Source organism: Falco peregrinus, chromosome 1 (genome assembly GCF_023634155.1).
Source record: "Falco peregrinus isolate bFalPer1 chromosome 1, bFalPer1.pri, whole genome shotgun sequence".
Taxonomy (NCBI): Eukaryota; Metazoa; Chordata; class Aves; order Falconiformes; family Falconidae; genus Falco; species Falco peregrinus.
The window spans coordinates 89111979-89127801 of NC_073721.1; the positions used below are offsets into that span (position 1 = coordinate 89111979).

The 15823-nt window shown below is 43.5% G+C and overlaps 1 protein-coding gene across 2 annotated transcripts in view; it reads right to left on the minus strand.

The window, feature by feature from the left end:
• The window catches only part of PRIMA1 (proline rich membrane anchor 1), a 54428-nt gene that overhangs the window by 19778 nt on the left and 18827 nt on the right, over nt 1–15823 (minus strand). For both annotated transcript variants that reach the window (XM_055817099.1, XM_027793218.2), the window contains exon 3: nt 4172–4301. In XM_055817099.1, coding sequence (XP_055673074.1) covers nt 4172–4301 — 130 coding nt within the window. The remainder of the gene's footprint in view (nt 1–4171; nt 4302–15823) is intronic.

Here is a 15823-nt window from a genome sequence, read left to right on the forward strand (position 1 = left end):
TTCCCTTTTATGTAAATATCTCACTCCCCTCACAGACAGTGACACACTAGTGAGCTGCAGAAATAGGATTACATACTGCAGGTCCCTCTCTCCCCCATCTCAGTTGCTTATTTACCAAACAACTCTTGTTAATCCTCTTTACTGTGTTTACTTCCCACTTCCCTCCAGTCTTACTGTCTTACTATTATTCAGGTGCTTGGAGATGTTAACCACCTCCAGAGCTGATTAAAATGAATCCACCCCCACTGATTGTTTTTGAATATGCAGTGATTTACACCAGATGAAGATTTGTTGGAGCTGCTGGCATTCACAGTGCATTTGCCCAAGTCCACAAACCATGTAATACTGAAATGACCCAGCTTCCTCCAGCCTGTGCTAGTTTATAAATTGTCCTTGGACCTCCTGCTTTTACTTCTTGGTGACAGTCTTCCAGGGAAAGAGAAAGAATGGCAGGTTTGTACAAACAGAGACATGGTAGAGAAATACCTGGAGGTATTCCAGATTTTGAACCAGTTATTCATCTGCTCTTGCTATGTGTTACAGAAATCACTGGTTGTGAGATCACTTTCTTTATCCACAAAATGAGCAGAAAAATACCACTGCTTACAGTGGGTCTGAGCCCTAACCGGTCATTAAGCCTGTCCTAGAAATCTACAAACATCACAGACTGATTGCTGCAGATGCTAAGTGCCAATCCTTAATTTTTTTCTAATGTATCATGGAAAAGTTTCTTAAGAGAAAATCTACATTTTTTAAAAAGTGGAAATACCTCTTGATCACCAAACCCAGAGAAAATAGCTGTTTCTACACTGCCAAACTGAGGGTGCTACCACCCTGTGTATAACCATGCTGCTGCACAACACAGTATCATGTGTCATCTCCTCTGGTGCTCGGTTTATGCAGCAGCACACATCTGTACCCAGTGCGGCAGTCATGCAGTGCCCAACACTGCAGACATCAGCATCACACATAGGAAATTCAGAGGCTGTTTTAAGAGCCTTCAAAGACTCATCCCATATGTACCTTCCCAAGAATTAACCTGTCCAGCAGGTCTCTGAGTATTAAAACTGATGGACACATTTTGGTATTAGTTCCCTCACAGACCAGAGAGGTCAAATCTATCCACTGGAATGCACTTCAGCATTACTTATGACTATTTCATAGTCAGAGAACCCGAGTATTTCCAGCAGAGATGCAGGGGTGGAGGTAGCAGCATGCTTGCTTGGTTCTGGTAGTCATTTTATACAAAGAAGCACCAATCCACCAGGTTGTATTTTAGCACAAAACCCTTAGTGTCTAAAATTGGTGATATGTTGAAGTTTTAGCTTTCATGAGGGAAAACAAGCCAACCCAGTAGAAAGAGTTTTTATACAGGTTGAATAAAAATACAGTTGAGTTATGATACCTGGAGGACAGTCACTCCTTCTCTTCCTGCTACAGAAAAGCAGTCATGAGAGAGTTTGATTAGGTCTGGCCCTTTGAAACTAGTAAATGAGAATTTAACTTAAGCACAATAGATTTTTTTCTTTTACTTCAAATTTTATTCTTATGAAAGTGCGGGATTAACACAACAGATCCAAGCTCTGCAAATAAATCTCTGCCTGCACTTTCCCACTAAAACATTTAACTTTTGCTGCACCCTACAACCAGATGACTGCTGTTATTGCACTCTTCAGCATCTCTTCAGGGGAGGTGGGAGACAGGTTTGTCAGAGATGCTGCATTGACAGAGGTCCATATTGCAGGAGATGTGCAGGAACAAGGGTTCGGGAAGAAGATTGCAGAGGAGAGCTGGTGGGATGGGGGTGTGAGAAAGGACAGGGCAGAGCATGGTTATATAGCTGGAGACTGGGAACACACTGGAGGGACTCTTGGCTTCAGCATCACCCAGATTAATACCCCTACTCTTTCTCTAGCCATCACTACCTCTCAGCAAAAAATAGAGTGAAGGATTTCTCACACTAGCTAAAGCCAATTCAGCTCAACAATATGTGGTAATACTCTGTGTCTAAGACAGAGATGCTTCTCTTGTGAAGCACCTTATCTCCTTTCCCAGCATTTATCATCAGATATCATTTACAGTGGATCAAGGAACCTGAACTACTGGGGAATGCTGCCAGGCACTTTAGGGCATCCTTTTAGCACAGCTGTTTTAGAAAGGACTCATTGATGAAAAGAAATGCTCTAGTTACTCTGTAAAAATAAAATTAATAAGATTTTATTTTATAGCTGTCCATCCTACATCTGAGCAGTTTTCAGCTTAGTGTTAGCCAGTGGTGGGAATGTCAACAATAAGAAGATCTAAGAGGAATTTTCACTTTGCTCTGAGCCTAATGCCTGTTCAGGTGGCTGACTTGTATGTTAATATTCACACTGCTGACAAAAATTGGTGTCTTCATCAAGTATCACTATTATCCTTTGCCAACTTGAAGCATAAGACTATTGTCTTATGTGAACTCCCCAAACCTTTTCAAGGCAGCTCTAAATTTGTCTGTTTGTATTTCTTTTCTGTTCCTCCCATCTACCAGCACCACAGTAAATTTCAAGAGCAATTCCTCACTAGGCACAAGTTGCCCTGGAGAGTTACTGCTTCTTTAGGTATATTTTGCAGAAATCGTTCACAATTTGGCAGTAGGCAAAAAATACAATAGCTGGTTTTGAAATTAATACAACTTTCCACATAGAATTAGAATTTTCACTGTGGTACCAATCCAATTGGACTCCAATTTCAGTCCTCCATAAATGATTTTTTAAAAGTGCCGTGGCTAGAGTGAAAGCTTTCCAGCTCCTCAAAGCTAATAAGCATTCATTTTAGCCAAACTAGAAAAGCAAAGATACTTATGTAAATTTAATAGGAAATTAAATACAGACTTCTGTCATCTCATTTGAATTCTCCCTTTTGGATGCTCTTGGATACACTATCCTTCCAATCCCACATAAATTTTTCAGACAGCCACAACGCATGTGCAACGCTACACCATTGAAATGTCCCTGCTGAAGCTCATAAAAAATCTTGCAATTGCTTTGCGTGCAGATAACATGTTTCATGAAAGGTATTTTCAGTTATTTTCTTTTTTTTTTTTTTGCCTCCCCCCTCAAATGTCCGTCAAAAAATCACAAAGTTGAAGAAACCATCATTTAATTCAAGCTGTGATTCAGAGGTCACTGCAGTATCTCATGAGCGTTATGGACTGTGTATTGCATTCTGTACTCCAGGCTGGGCCACCCAGCCGTACTAACAGCTTGTGCCCAAGAGCCCCACATGTAAAACAGTGACAGTGCAAAGCCACAAGCGTGGGATGTTGTCAGAGCTGTATTGAAACCAATGGAGGAAAAAAGAAGCTCCAATCATCTCGGCTTCCCACAAGTTACTTTATTCTCTATGTTGACGCTTTGGACTTGCAGTTGGAGCCTTCATACAGAAATGTTCAAGTTCTGACTTCTTCCACCAGAAATATGAAATATTATTTAGGTGAAAAAATTCTTCCCACTTCTATTTTTCTATGTAACTGAAGCCAATACTCTCTAGCTACCAGAGGCCTATGCAAGCACATCTATTGCAAAACCAGTGAGCTGAAACGGTTGCTACACACCGTGTTGTATGTAGGCTTCACATAGGCTTTATGTTCAAAGAGACAGGTTTTGATTTTGATTCTGTAGATGATAATTTTGAAGCAAGAATAAATTAGAAGTAGTCTCCAAATGAAAACCTACACAAATTACCCTAGAGTTTGAGTTAACAGACCTCACGTGAATTTGAAATACTACACTCAGGATGGTCCTGGGCCAAAAATCTCACATCCCACATGTAAATTCTGAATACTACCAGGAGCGGACAGGACAGTGTTACCTACATCTGTGCTCGACCAAGCCACAGTTATTGGCATTCCCCAGCAAACCACCACAATTTGACTTCAGGGAAGTTCTTATCAATCTGAGCATTGTGGCTCTATCCCATTTCTAGTTTTAATCCTCCTCATGCATTGAACGTCACCCTTTACACAGGCAGGATATGGTACATAAAATTAACTTCCAATGAAAACACACATTGACTACAGGATGCATTTGGCCTTTAGGATGCCTTTAAACAAAACAAGGTGTCAGCCACGTCTGGGGTCAACCTTTGCGGGGTTGCATTGCCCTAAGCACAGTAAGAGCATCTGGAGTCTTACCTTTTTATGGCTTTGTAGCAAATGATGACAACTATGAAGAGGAACACTAGTGTGGCGCAGCATACTGCAATGATAATAACCAGGCCTGGCCACCAGGTCTCTTCAGTGGGACAAAACGTAGACTTGGGAGCTGTAAACAGAGTGTGGAAAAATATATGAGTTCTCCCAAATGAACAGTGTGTAATCAGATACGCTTCAGTCACCCATGCAATAGCACTATGCCAGGGCCACGGATACATGCAAAGAGGTTATTTCACATTTAGGACCCATTTTTTTCCCAAGCAACTCCTCTGTTTGGTACTAGATATTTCTTGCCACAGTCCCCAGACGACCAAGTTCTCTGTGTCTGTGTGGTCCACAACACAGTGCTCAGCGTGAAGGAGAAAGGCTGAGTTCTGCTACCTGTGAGAGACCTCTTCTTCCTCTGCATTTGCCATCTCCTGCTGCATCAGATTTAGAGAGAGTTGTTGTGCTGATAAGGGTAGACTTTCAAACCCCATTAGGGGAGCCGCAGCAGAGCCTACCAATCAGTACTGCAGCTGCTACCACTGTAACCTTGGAGCATGGAAGGGGAATTTGTTTTAAAAGAACAGGAATTTTATTACATTTATTAATTGCTTTTAGAGGACTATAGCTGACAAGCTTTTTTCCCGTTACATTGCCTTTGAATTTTAAGTCCAATAGTTAAGAAATACTAACATTAAGAAATGTTACCTCATGAAAATATTAGCAATTATTGTTACATTTTCCTTATTCGATTTAGGGCTAGAGTTGTCTATGTAAGTACCCCTCAAAGCAAGCAATATTTTGCATCAGAAGGAATACTGGTGGCATTTAGTTAAAATATTTTCCTTCAGGGCAATATTCTTTTCCTCATGCTTTCAGAAGACACTTAGAAGTATGGTGAGCAACAGACAATGCCATGAGCAGTACCAGTGTACTGTAGAGGGGGAAGAGACCACTAACACCGTGCGCACAACCAAATAAACTCCATGAGAATGTGGGTCACCTTAAATGAGGTTTAGTAATGAATCTATCAATGGGACTGTCTAAATCTACATGTTCAGTTAAGTAGGGGAGAGAACAGAATACAGCTAAAGCCTTTTTTTTTTGTCCAATTATTTCATCTGATACATCCTATATTCTGAACTTCCTGTTACACACATCACAAATAGCTGCACTAGTTAAAATAAGTCATCACACCTGCATCTCTTATTGTGATTTGACATCTCCTGTGTCTCCTGTGATTCATCAGGAAAAGACATACACATACTCTTAGGTTAAGACTCATTAGGTTAAATCCTGAAGTACACAATTACTGGGAAATTTTTTTCCATTTGCGTGATCTACAGAAGAATTGCCAACATTCATGCCCACAAATCTGCAGGAAAACCTTAGAAAAAGGCTAGGTAAGGAACTGTGAGAAACAATCAAAATAATAAAGCAAACAGCTTGGTAATTTATAGGCAGTTCAGCGTTTGGTGCCACATAAGAGGTCCTATCTTTCTCACACACATCAGCCTTCAACACATGCTATCACTGTGATCATACTTGTCTAGAAATATTGCCTTCAATTTATTGTACATATATTGACTGTGAAGCTGGGGGGTTTTGTGGTTGTTTGATTTTTTTAAAAAAAAAATTTTGGGGGGGTGGGGGTGGTGTATCTTACAAAAGAGAAAAATAAAGCTGACAAGTGATTTGAAGAACTAGTGGGTCCTGGCTCCTCTTTTGACAATGTGTCCACTCCCAGACTATCTCAGCAACAGAATTTCTTTATTACTATGTCAGCTGCAGAAGTCAGTTTTCAGTGGATGATGAAACTGTTGATTGTGTTGTGATAAAGCTAACATTTTTAATATTCTCTGAAAGTTTTCAATATTGTTATTTTCTAGGATTCCAGAAGTTATTCCAAAGATGATAAAATGTATACATGAAGGACAGGCAGTCTCAGGTCCAACTCTACCCTCCTGGTGCTGTCCCAGCAAACAAAAGGTCTCAGTGAAATCAAAGGGAACACATCCATCAGCAGATGCCATTAAAATTAGATGAGATCATAAAAAATAGGACAAGTATGGCTATCCTTATCTAGTCCTTGTTCTTCCTCAAAGGCAGGATCAGCCAAACTAGTCATAAAGCAGAATGAGATGGTGAGATTGGGCTGCTCCTCAGCACAACAAATAGGACTGACAAATGACAGGGAGAGGGTACAAAGCAAGGCTTATCACATGCCTGTGCACCATTGCTCCTTGATGGTTTATCACAGTATTTTTACACGGAGAATAAACAGATACATGTGGGATTGAATAGTGAATATGACTCCTGACAGCCTATGTGTAGCTATTAATGACAGGATAATAAGAACTGCTGATGTGGAAGTGACCCCTAATCCATCTGGCTCAGTTCCCTTCCCCACCGGTCCAGACCAGGCACTCAGAAAAATGCACAAGAAATCACACTACAAGCTATCAAAACATGTTTCTTAGTGGCTGGTGGGTTTACATCACTTTAAAAATTATTTTCTATTTCTACCCCTTATTATTCCAGTGCTAGGTAGTCTTGTTTTCCTTAGAAATACCCGCTCTTTTCCCAATAAGCTCTTGGTTGCGTGCTTTTTCTGCCTCTCCCGGTACACATTCACATAGCCCTCATTACTGTGGCATTTCTACATCCTTAATGCATTTCTACTCACAATTGTCCTCTGAGGAAGAGCAGAACTGCTTTTAATCCTCTTGCACTGATGCGAAGCCCAAGCCTGGCCCACATGGATGCCTCTGTGTGCAGCTGGGAATTTCTTGAAGAGCCAGAAAGGTGCCTGGGAAACACCACGTCCTCAGAGATGTGCCTCTTAGCAAGTCCCACACTGAGCTCTTGATGTTAGGAAGGCTTTCATGTCTCTCTCCTCTTACACCGGGGCTCATAACTCTACTCCCTGGGGCAGCCCAGGGCTGGAGAGACTCCCCACCCTGTCCCAGACCCCAGCTCATTGCCCACAGTGTAGAAAAAACAGGTTGCACCTGGGAGGGGCTAAGCCCACATGTGCCATGCCCTCAATGATCAGAAATTATCCTGGGGTGAGGACACCTGCACCCCACTCTTGCAGCTGTGCCACTTTGCATAGAATAGCAATGCATTTCTTGGGTACTCTCTGGAGGAGTGAAGACATGGGTCCAAACCCCTCCTCTAAGGACACAGTGAAATTATTACAAAAAAGACTGAGCAGAAGATGTCCCACGTTACCTGTAACAATGACAATGTCCTAATTGTTTCATCGTCTTACAAAACCTTTGATGAAATGTAGGAAAATAGTTCTCATGATCACCTCCTTCTTTGTACCACCTCTTTCAAATTGATATAAACCCCCAGCAGATGTATGGTTTCAGAACCAAATTCTGCCCTTTCCCTTGTCTTGTTAAGAAACAATGAGCTGTGCACTGCTGTCATTTGCAGTGGTGTATATGGGGAGTAGAGGACATCCTTGGGCACAGGGAGTCCCTTTGTCATCACCACGAGACTACCGAGCTTCAGCTGCTCACAGTGTGATAGTGTCCTGGTTTGACTCATGGGTGGCTGCCCTTCACTGGTCCCAAAATTAGCTGAATGGAGAAAGTGGTTTTCACAGTGCAAAACTCGAGGAAAATACGCTTTTTCTCCTAAGCCCTGAAGCATCATTCTGCACGTTGAACACATTGTCGGTGGAAAGTGGTAGGAAAGTGATGATGTTTTAAAGAAGATAAGCAGGTGAGCTAAGCAATCACAGCCTGTCATACTGACAGAAATTCTGCCCAAACAATGAAGATCTCATTCAATTAATAAAATATTAAAATGAATAATTGATGCTAAACAGCATAGGTTTAGGAAAATACATCTTGTTAAAGTAACTAGATATTTTCTGAGGAGCTTACAGGTTTGCTAAATAGATGCATTAGTGCTGGTGTGATAGCTTTAGACTTTGGTAGGACATTTCACTTAATTCCATGTGATTCAGTGTGGCACACATCAATTGAGTTAAAAGCCAGAGAACTGGTGTGTCTGAAAATCTAACTATAAAAGGAAAGTCACTGCTGAGAGAATGTGGTTTATTAACAGTTACTCCTCTTTTCCCCCAAAACCAGGCTGATGGATAGGTGTAGAGTTTGTAAATGATGCTGGAATGTACTTCAAGTGGATGCTAAGCATATTTAGATTAGAAGTAGGGTAATTATTGTCATTATACGGTAATTATTTATTACAATAGTCTATCAGCTCTGGTAAAGTATTTCACTGAAAAATTTAGTTTAATGTAAAGTCTTGATTTTTCCTAAAAGATGCCTAAATTCAGCTAAAGAGACTGGACTCGGAATAAGAAATAAGTAAAGAAAATGCTCTGTCCCTGGGAAGGCCACATGAGCACAATGCCTTTTTTCTCTTGGCCTTACAATTTATAAAGTACAAATGTTGGTTAGGTTTACTTTTAGAGGGCAAACACCTCCTATTCCCCAGAGCACCAGGCCTAAATAAACACAATGAATAAACAGACCCATTTCAGACCTGCAGTGGGTGGCTGGATCCGACTTACTGAAAACAAATTCATGGAAAAGTACTTTTAGAACAAAGGCATCTTGCAAACTATTTCAGCACCACAAAGGCCTTACACACTTGCTTTCTTTGACTAAATTTGTTTTGAAGGCTCAGCATAAAGACAGAGCTCCAGTTCTAATGTTAGCAGATCTCTGTACACACACGGCTCTAGCCAGAAATGTGCATACCAGGAACGATTAGCTCAGCTACAGAGGGTTTCCCTCAATGTCCAGGCACAAAAATAGAGGTTGTGCCACTAGAAAAGAAGTTTCCGTAAAATTACAAAGTAGTCTCTAATTTCTTTTTAGCAAATCTCAGAGTGGGTCATGCTCAAAATTGCCCTGAGCTACCAAAACCAAAAAACCAGTGATGAAGCTGTTTTAATCTTCTGGATTAAGCATTACATAATTTTGTGTGTGTTATAAAAGTGACACATGCTTGTACTGTCTGTGACAGAATATAGAAGCAGGACTTGAAATCCTTGGATACACCCTCAGGTTATCTTTAGTGGTCACAGCTATACTTTATGAAGCTCAAATTTCAGAAATCTAGTACTCTCGTCATTTATTTTGATTAGGGTTATTACTTTCCATTGCAATATGGGTTGTAGGCTGATTGCTGTTTTCATGGGAATGCCGGGACATTAGAAACTAACACCATGAAGTCTGTCAGGACAGAGTAAGTGCTCCATTGTGGCGGTTACGCTGGGCTGAGCTGGTGCCTCTGCACAGCCCTCAGCAGCGATGTGGAAGCACAGAGCCTGCATGAGGGCATGTCTTTCCACCAGCTCTTGCCCATCAGACAGCCCAACAAAGCAAAACAAAATAAAGCAAAACAAAATAAAGCAAAACAAAATAAAGCAAAACAAAATAAAGCAAAATAAAGCAAAACAAAGCAAAACAAAGCAAAATAAAGCAAAACAAAATAAAGCAAAATAAAGCAAAACAAAGCAAAACAAAACAAAATAAAGCAAAACAAAGCAAAACAAAATAAAGCAAAATAAAGCAAAACAAAATAAAGCAAAACAAAGCAAAGCAAAATAAAGCAAACCAAAACAGAACAAAATGAAACAAACCCAACCTAACCCAAACCATACACAGGGCTGAGCTGGCAAATAGCTAAGGGAGGCAGTGACCTGTGCTCCCATGTGCAGTCCCAGGGGAAGTGTCTCTGGCCAAGCTCTGAGTGTGTCAATCCACTTACAGGCTCAGTCCCAAGCAGCTGGTGAGTGTGCACTGATGGGACATGGAAGGGTGACAGTGACCCCTCTCATATCTCTACAATAACAGTAACTTCATGCCTAAAAAAGGAAGGGTGTTTTCAAGACAAATCAAAAGTGATTATTGATTTTCCTCCTACTTTTATTCCAGTTCTTGCAGAAAGGTCGATTGCTGGCGTAATCATCTTTATGAGACATCTGCCTGTTTTTAATATTGTACACTCGCAACAGGTTAAACCCTGCTGCCTCTGCGCCTGCAGCACTCCTCTTGCTATTGTAGGGCTGCCTGAAGCAGCCATGAACTTTTAATTAGCATGCTAGGAAGTGAGATAGGATTTTATTTTGAAGGCAGGCTCATATTCTAAAGGCTTTAAGTATTTCATCAGTCTTGGTTGAAACTTAGAAGGAACTGGAGATGCAGGCAATGTGTTTCTAGCAACCTCTCTGTATGTCACATACTTTAGAGACCTGTTGAACTGCTGGACAAGGCAGGGTTTGAGGTTCTACTCTCATCTTCACCCTTATTTGCCTTCTTATTTTGATATATTCACATAATTTTCACATTGGCATCTCCATTTGTAAGACAGAAAGAAGCCACAACCATTATCACACCGGGATGCAGGAACAGCCCCAGAAAACGCAGAAAGGTTTCCCCAGAAAACGCAGAAAGGTTTAGATGTGATTTCATACGTGAAGTATATGAAAAGACTCCCAGGAAGCTCCATGCCCAGTTAAACAAGGAGAGGGGTTTTGATCCTGTTAGAGTTTGGATATCTTCACATCAAGGTGCCTCACCCAGCCCCCTGAGGAACAGAGGAGTTCATTGAATCCCCTGATTGATGTGACATCACTTGGGTTCTGGGAGGAGAAACCCAACAGAGGAGCAGCTACACACACAGACACGGAGGCTCAGACAGACACTTATTCTATATGCGTTGTGTTGTGTAAAAGATGAGAAACAGGAGAGCCTCCATTACATACATGCCCACATCTTTTTTGAGAAAGCCGATTTCAGCGCTGAGCCTGAGGTGTCTTGCGTACTTTCACGCAAGGCCTTTCACTCCCTCCGGCAGTGTAAATTCACCCCAAAGTGAGTGCTGATTAACTCAATGGTACCTCAGAATGAAGCCTTAGTTGGCTAATATAAAAGGGCCAAGAGCTCAAGTGATGTAAACTAGTACAAGTCCACGCAGCCGTGAGACTGGTGCCAGCTGAGGACCTTGTCCCAGCACCTGCCAAATTTTGCCAAAGGTCAGGAGCTCACTCCCCAGAGCCCTGGGGGCTGGGGGCTCTCCAGACTCTGGTTTCACTACAGAGAGAGATCTGTGAGTCAGTCTCAGCTCAAGCATCCCCTCTGTTTGCTGTATTTTGTCACGTAGGAACTGCTACAGATGTTTGGATAATCTGTGCGGTAGGAACACACTGTGTGTACCCAGGGCTGCTAACAGTAAGAGGCAGCCAGCATGGAAAAAGAAAGCCTTTAGAAGAGCCCTCTAATGAAGTTTGTGGTACTGCTAGACCTTGATGCAAATATAGGTCTTCAGCTGTTATTCTAAAAGGCATTTCAGGAACAGGTAAAGGATGTGCTCCCTTTGAACCATATCTATCAACACTCTTGGGTCTGAGGGGAAAATTTCCTGGGAGGACGGGGCAGAGGAAGCTGACCAGGAGATGGGGGGGCCTTGGCACCTCCCCTGGGGGCAGAAAGCCATGCATGCATGCATGTGTGCCATGCATATATGCGTGCCATGCAGTGGCTCCTCCACTTGCCCCAGCCTCACGCTTGCCCTGACACACAGGTTGAACAACACCGTGGACCCCCGAGGAACACCACTTGTCACTGGTCTCCACTTGAACATTGAGCTGTTGACTGGAACTCTTTGAGTGCAACCATCCAGCCAATTCCTTATCCACCAAGCGGTCCACCCATTAAATCCACATCTCTCCAGTTTCTCCTGTTCCAGTCCACGGGAACTTCACCGGACTGCCACAGTTTCTCAAATATGATGTATAGTGGGTTAGCCATTTTACCCGCCAGTTCCTTCAGGACCTGCGGATATGAATGGATGCACTTTGCTCTCTCCTGGGCAGGTCCAAAAATCACCTCATCAACCTCCCTTCACAGTTGTTGTCTGCCGACAACACACCTGGCCATGCTTGAACTGCTGAAGGGGAGATGGAGGAGCACATCACACCAAATGCCAAAGGCAATTCTGGTATCAACAGAAGCCCCAGGGGCTGGGTCAGCCCCTGCTCCCTGACTAGCTGCACGTGGCCTTAGAGACAGCCTGTGAAAGCCACAGTCCTCCTCTGCACTGCCTCCAGGATGCGCAGGGAATGCGGAGCAAAGGCTGTGAGCAGACTCAGGAGGGGAAGGTAAAGCCATGCCCAGATTTCAGCTAATGGTGGATCCAAGACAGGAGGAGGCTGAACAGGTCCAGCCTCAACCACATGAGCTGGTGGTGGCATGAGGTGCTGTTGCCAGTGGCATGTACCTATGATTAAACCCTGAAGAAAGAAAAACTGGATTTGGCCACAACTGCAATGGGACAACTTCTTTGCCCTATGGTAAGCCATGGTCATAACCAAACCCATCCAGCTGCTTGCCAAAGGCATTTGGGCACAGACTGCCCCCCTCCTGGTATCCCAGTGGCAGCTACAATCTTGCCCCCTGCGAGATATGAAATGATGTAGAGGAGATACTGGGAGCAGACCACCTTAGAGGAGCAAGACAGTGTCATGTGCACTGCCATATGCTTGCACATATTTGCCCGGAGAAATCGTAGATGTCCCATTCTTGGAAGTGTTCAAGGCTAGCTCGGATGGGGCTTTGAGCAACCTGATCTCTGCCCATGGCAGGGGGGTTTGACTAGATGAGCTTTAAATGTCCCTTCTGACCCAAATAATTCTGTGATTCAATGATGTTTAAATGTCCAGCATGGAGGTGCTTTGGCATTGCAGCTTCTGAGTGCAATGGTTGGGACGTGGTCCCAGCTCTGATGCTGCTTTGTCCTTGCTTCTTCCTGAGAAGCAGAAACAAAGTAAGCTCCTCAGGAGAGCACCAAACACTGAAGTAGTGTTGAGTGCATTAAATCCAGCAAATGCAATAAAATACGAGATTCCCAGAGCACCATGGCTTCCCAGGGCTGTTCTGCTCAAAGTGATGGACACACTGTTACCAGTTTAGAGCATTGGGTGGAAAGAGGGCACAGGATGGGTAGCACAGAAAGCCAGATCTATTAACAGCCATCATTAACTCGAGGGACCGGGCCAATGCAGCAGGAATGTAAAGCAGGAATGGATGACAGCTCCAGTAACAGATGAAGTCCACTGGGGGCAACTTCATCTCCAGTAAATCCGAACATGATGGAAAGGATTTGGATTATCACAGTCCCCAAAGAGCAGTGACCCAGAAAGCTGCTCTGCTGGACCTGTTCCCTGAGATCCTGCCACAGAGAACAGGCAGAGGAGGAAGACTCTGCCCAGCAAGGAAAGACCAAAGAACTGCTTTAGACCAGCAATACTCTACCCCACCACCCTCACCTCTGGCACATGGCTGTAACTGTACATGATGTGCAATAGACTGGCTTAAAGAAAATAAGGATCATCTAATTTTGGAGCAAAATTTTGTCTAGAAAAAAAATCTATGTTGTATTTTTTCATTTTTTTATTTCCTTATAGCTCTGTGCCCTCCTCCCTGTTGCTTGTAAACTTCGGGCTATTTCCAGAGCGCCATGAGCTAGTCAGGTAAGCAACTACTACCAGGCAATAGCGGTGTGCTCAGCAGAAAGCCTGTCCTGATTTACTGCCTCCCCAGAGTAGCTAGGTTAAATAATACTGGTGGAAATCAGCTATTCCTATAGCAGATGATACTTCTGTTTACCCACATTATGTTGCAGACAAGTTTATATCATGCAGCTGCTCTGTGCATATGTTCTTACTACACTTTTAAGGGGGATACTGCAATCACAACGCAGTGGGAACTTCTGCTATAATAAAAACATGTGTGGGATGATGCTGGAGAAACTCCCTCCTCTGCAGCTTCTACACTGTAGACGTTGTTATTCTACACTCTTGGTTCCCTCATCTCCTTAGTTTTCTCCCCCTTTCTAAAAATACTTGCCTTCTGAAACAAGAAACACGCTCAGTTTTGTGCTTAGTTTTGAAGACCAGAGTTTGCAGGAGGTGGAGGAAAGGAGCAGTTCTGCAGGAGTTTACTGAAGGTCACGGGCAATAGAGGAGTTTGTAGCTCATCGCAAAAAATAGGACTGGAGATGCTGGTAAAAAAACCTGAGCCTGGATACAGCCAGTGAAAAAGAGAGGAGCTGGGTGGGGGAGTTTTAAGTGTGGCGCTCAAGATCTAAGCTTTAGAGGTTGTATGCATTTAGGTTTGGGTTTTGCCGTGGATTTCACTAAAGCCCCATGTTGCTGTGCTGTTCTTGGTAGGTCTCGTGCAGCTGCTTTTCCCTGGCAGATTTGAGAGTCCTTTAGAAAATGAATATATCCTTAGAACCAAAATAAAAATAACAGCAGATGAAAGTATTGGTCTCCCAGGCATAAGTGAAGCACATCGTGAGGAAGCAGTTTGTGCAAAGTCACCGCAACTCAGTGAAAAAGCCAGTAAACAAAATGTCTTTTGACTCCTGGCCAGTTCTACCCTCTGGATCGTGTTGCCTCCTCCTTGGGAGTAGATGCAAACACTGGCTTTGGCTGTAACTACATTACAGGGGTGGAAGCAGCAAACTCCCTTGCTGACCTCCCGGGCAGGCGATAGATCCCTGCCCCAAGCCAGCATGCCGATGCCAAGCCCAGGAGCTCTGTGCAGCTGATACCTATGGACAGAAATGAGGTGGGATCCCATAAGGTGCCTGGGAAGTGTTGATGCTAAGCTTGTGGGATAACTTGTCTTAACATCGCACGGCTGCAGACGAAAGCTAGCATTTCAGTTCAGAGTCCTACCGGCTTATGAAAGGACAGCGATGCATACAACAGAGCAGTCAAAGGACTATCAAAAAAAGTAGGGAGGGGAAGTCTGTGCTCCAAATGATTGGCAGGCTGGGCGCCAGATCTGCCAGCTTTAATTCTATTAGGCTGTTGGTGAACCTGATGGGACCTGCCAGAACTGAGGTACGACCCCACAAATAGGAGCAAAACATGGTTTCAGCCGCCAAGGTCTTTTGGAGGAGAGTGGGGTTAGCAAGCGCAGAGGGAGAGTCTGTTCTCTAAAGCATGATCTGGAGAAGCAGTAGCATTTAAAGGCCTTGTGGAAAAAAGGCTTTTAAGGAGATTACATCATACCTGGTTTCTGTGTTAACACTTAGCTCTGGCATTTATCTTTACAATGGATGCTCACGTCAGCCACTGCCCTCTGATCTGACTTTATCACATGCTTTTCTAACCAGCAGTCTCCCAGTGAGATGCCATTTCTCCCTCGCCATCTGATTCTCTCTCAGCAAAAATGACTGAATTGTTTTTATCCCAATTAACTCACACGCTATCGGTTTATGTCCTGAGCAAATGAGAATTGAAGCCTGTGCCTTGCAAGGCAGCCTCCTCCTTGCAGCAACACGGTCATTCTGGAGAGCCTTGTGGGCACTGTCACATTTCTCCGCTCTCCGCAACCTGGATCAGCGCCAGGCTGAGCAGCACCAAGACAGTCCTAGTGACACCCCCAGGTGGTCCTAAGTGCTGCCTCCCCATCAGAGCAGGCGCTCAGGCGAACCCTGCCATACTTGGTGGTCTGCCTCCTGAAATGCGGGAGTCGTCAAGCAGATCAGTTGGTATCTGGTCTCTCCAAGATAAACAGGTTACAAGGGCCTGAAAATTTGCAGTTAAAATTAGTAGCCTGTAATTTATTTTAGAAGGTGACCTGA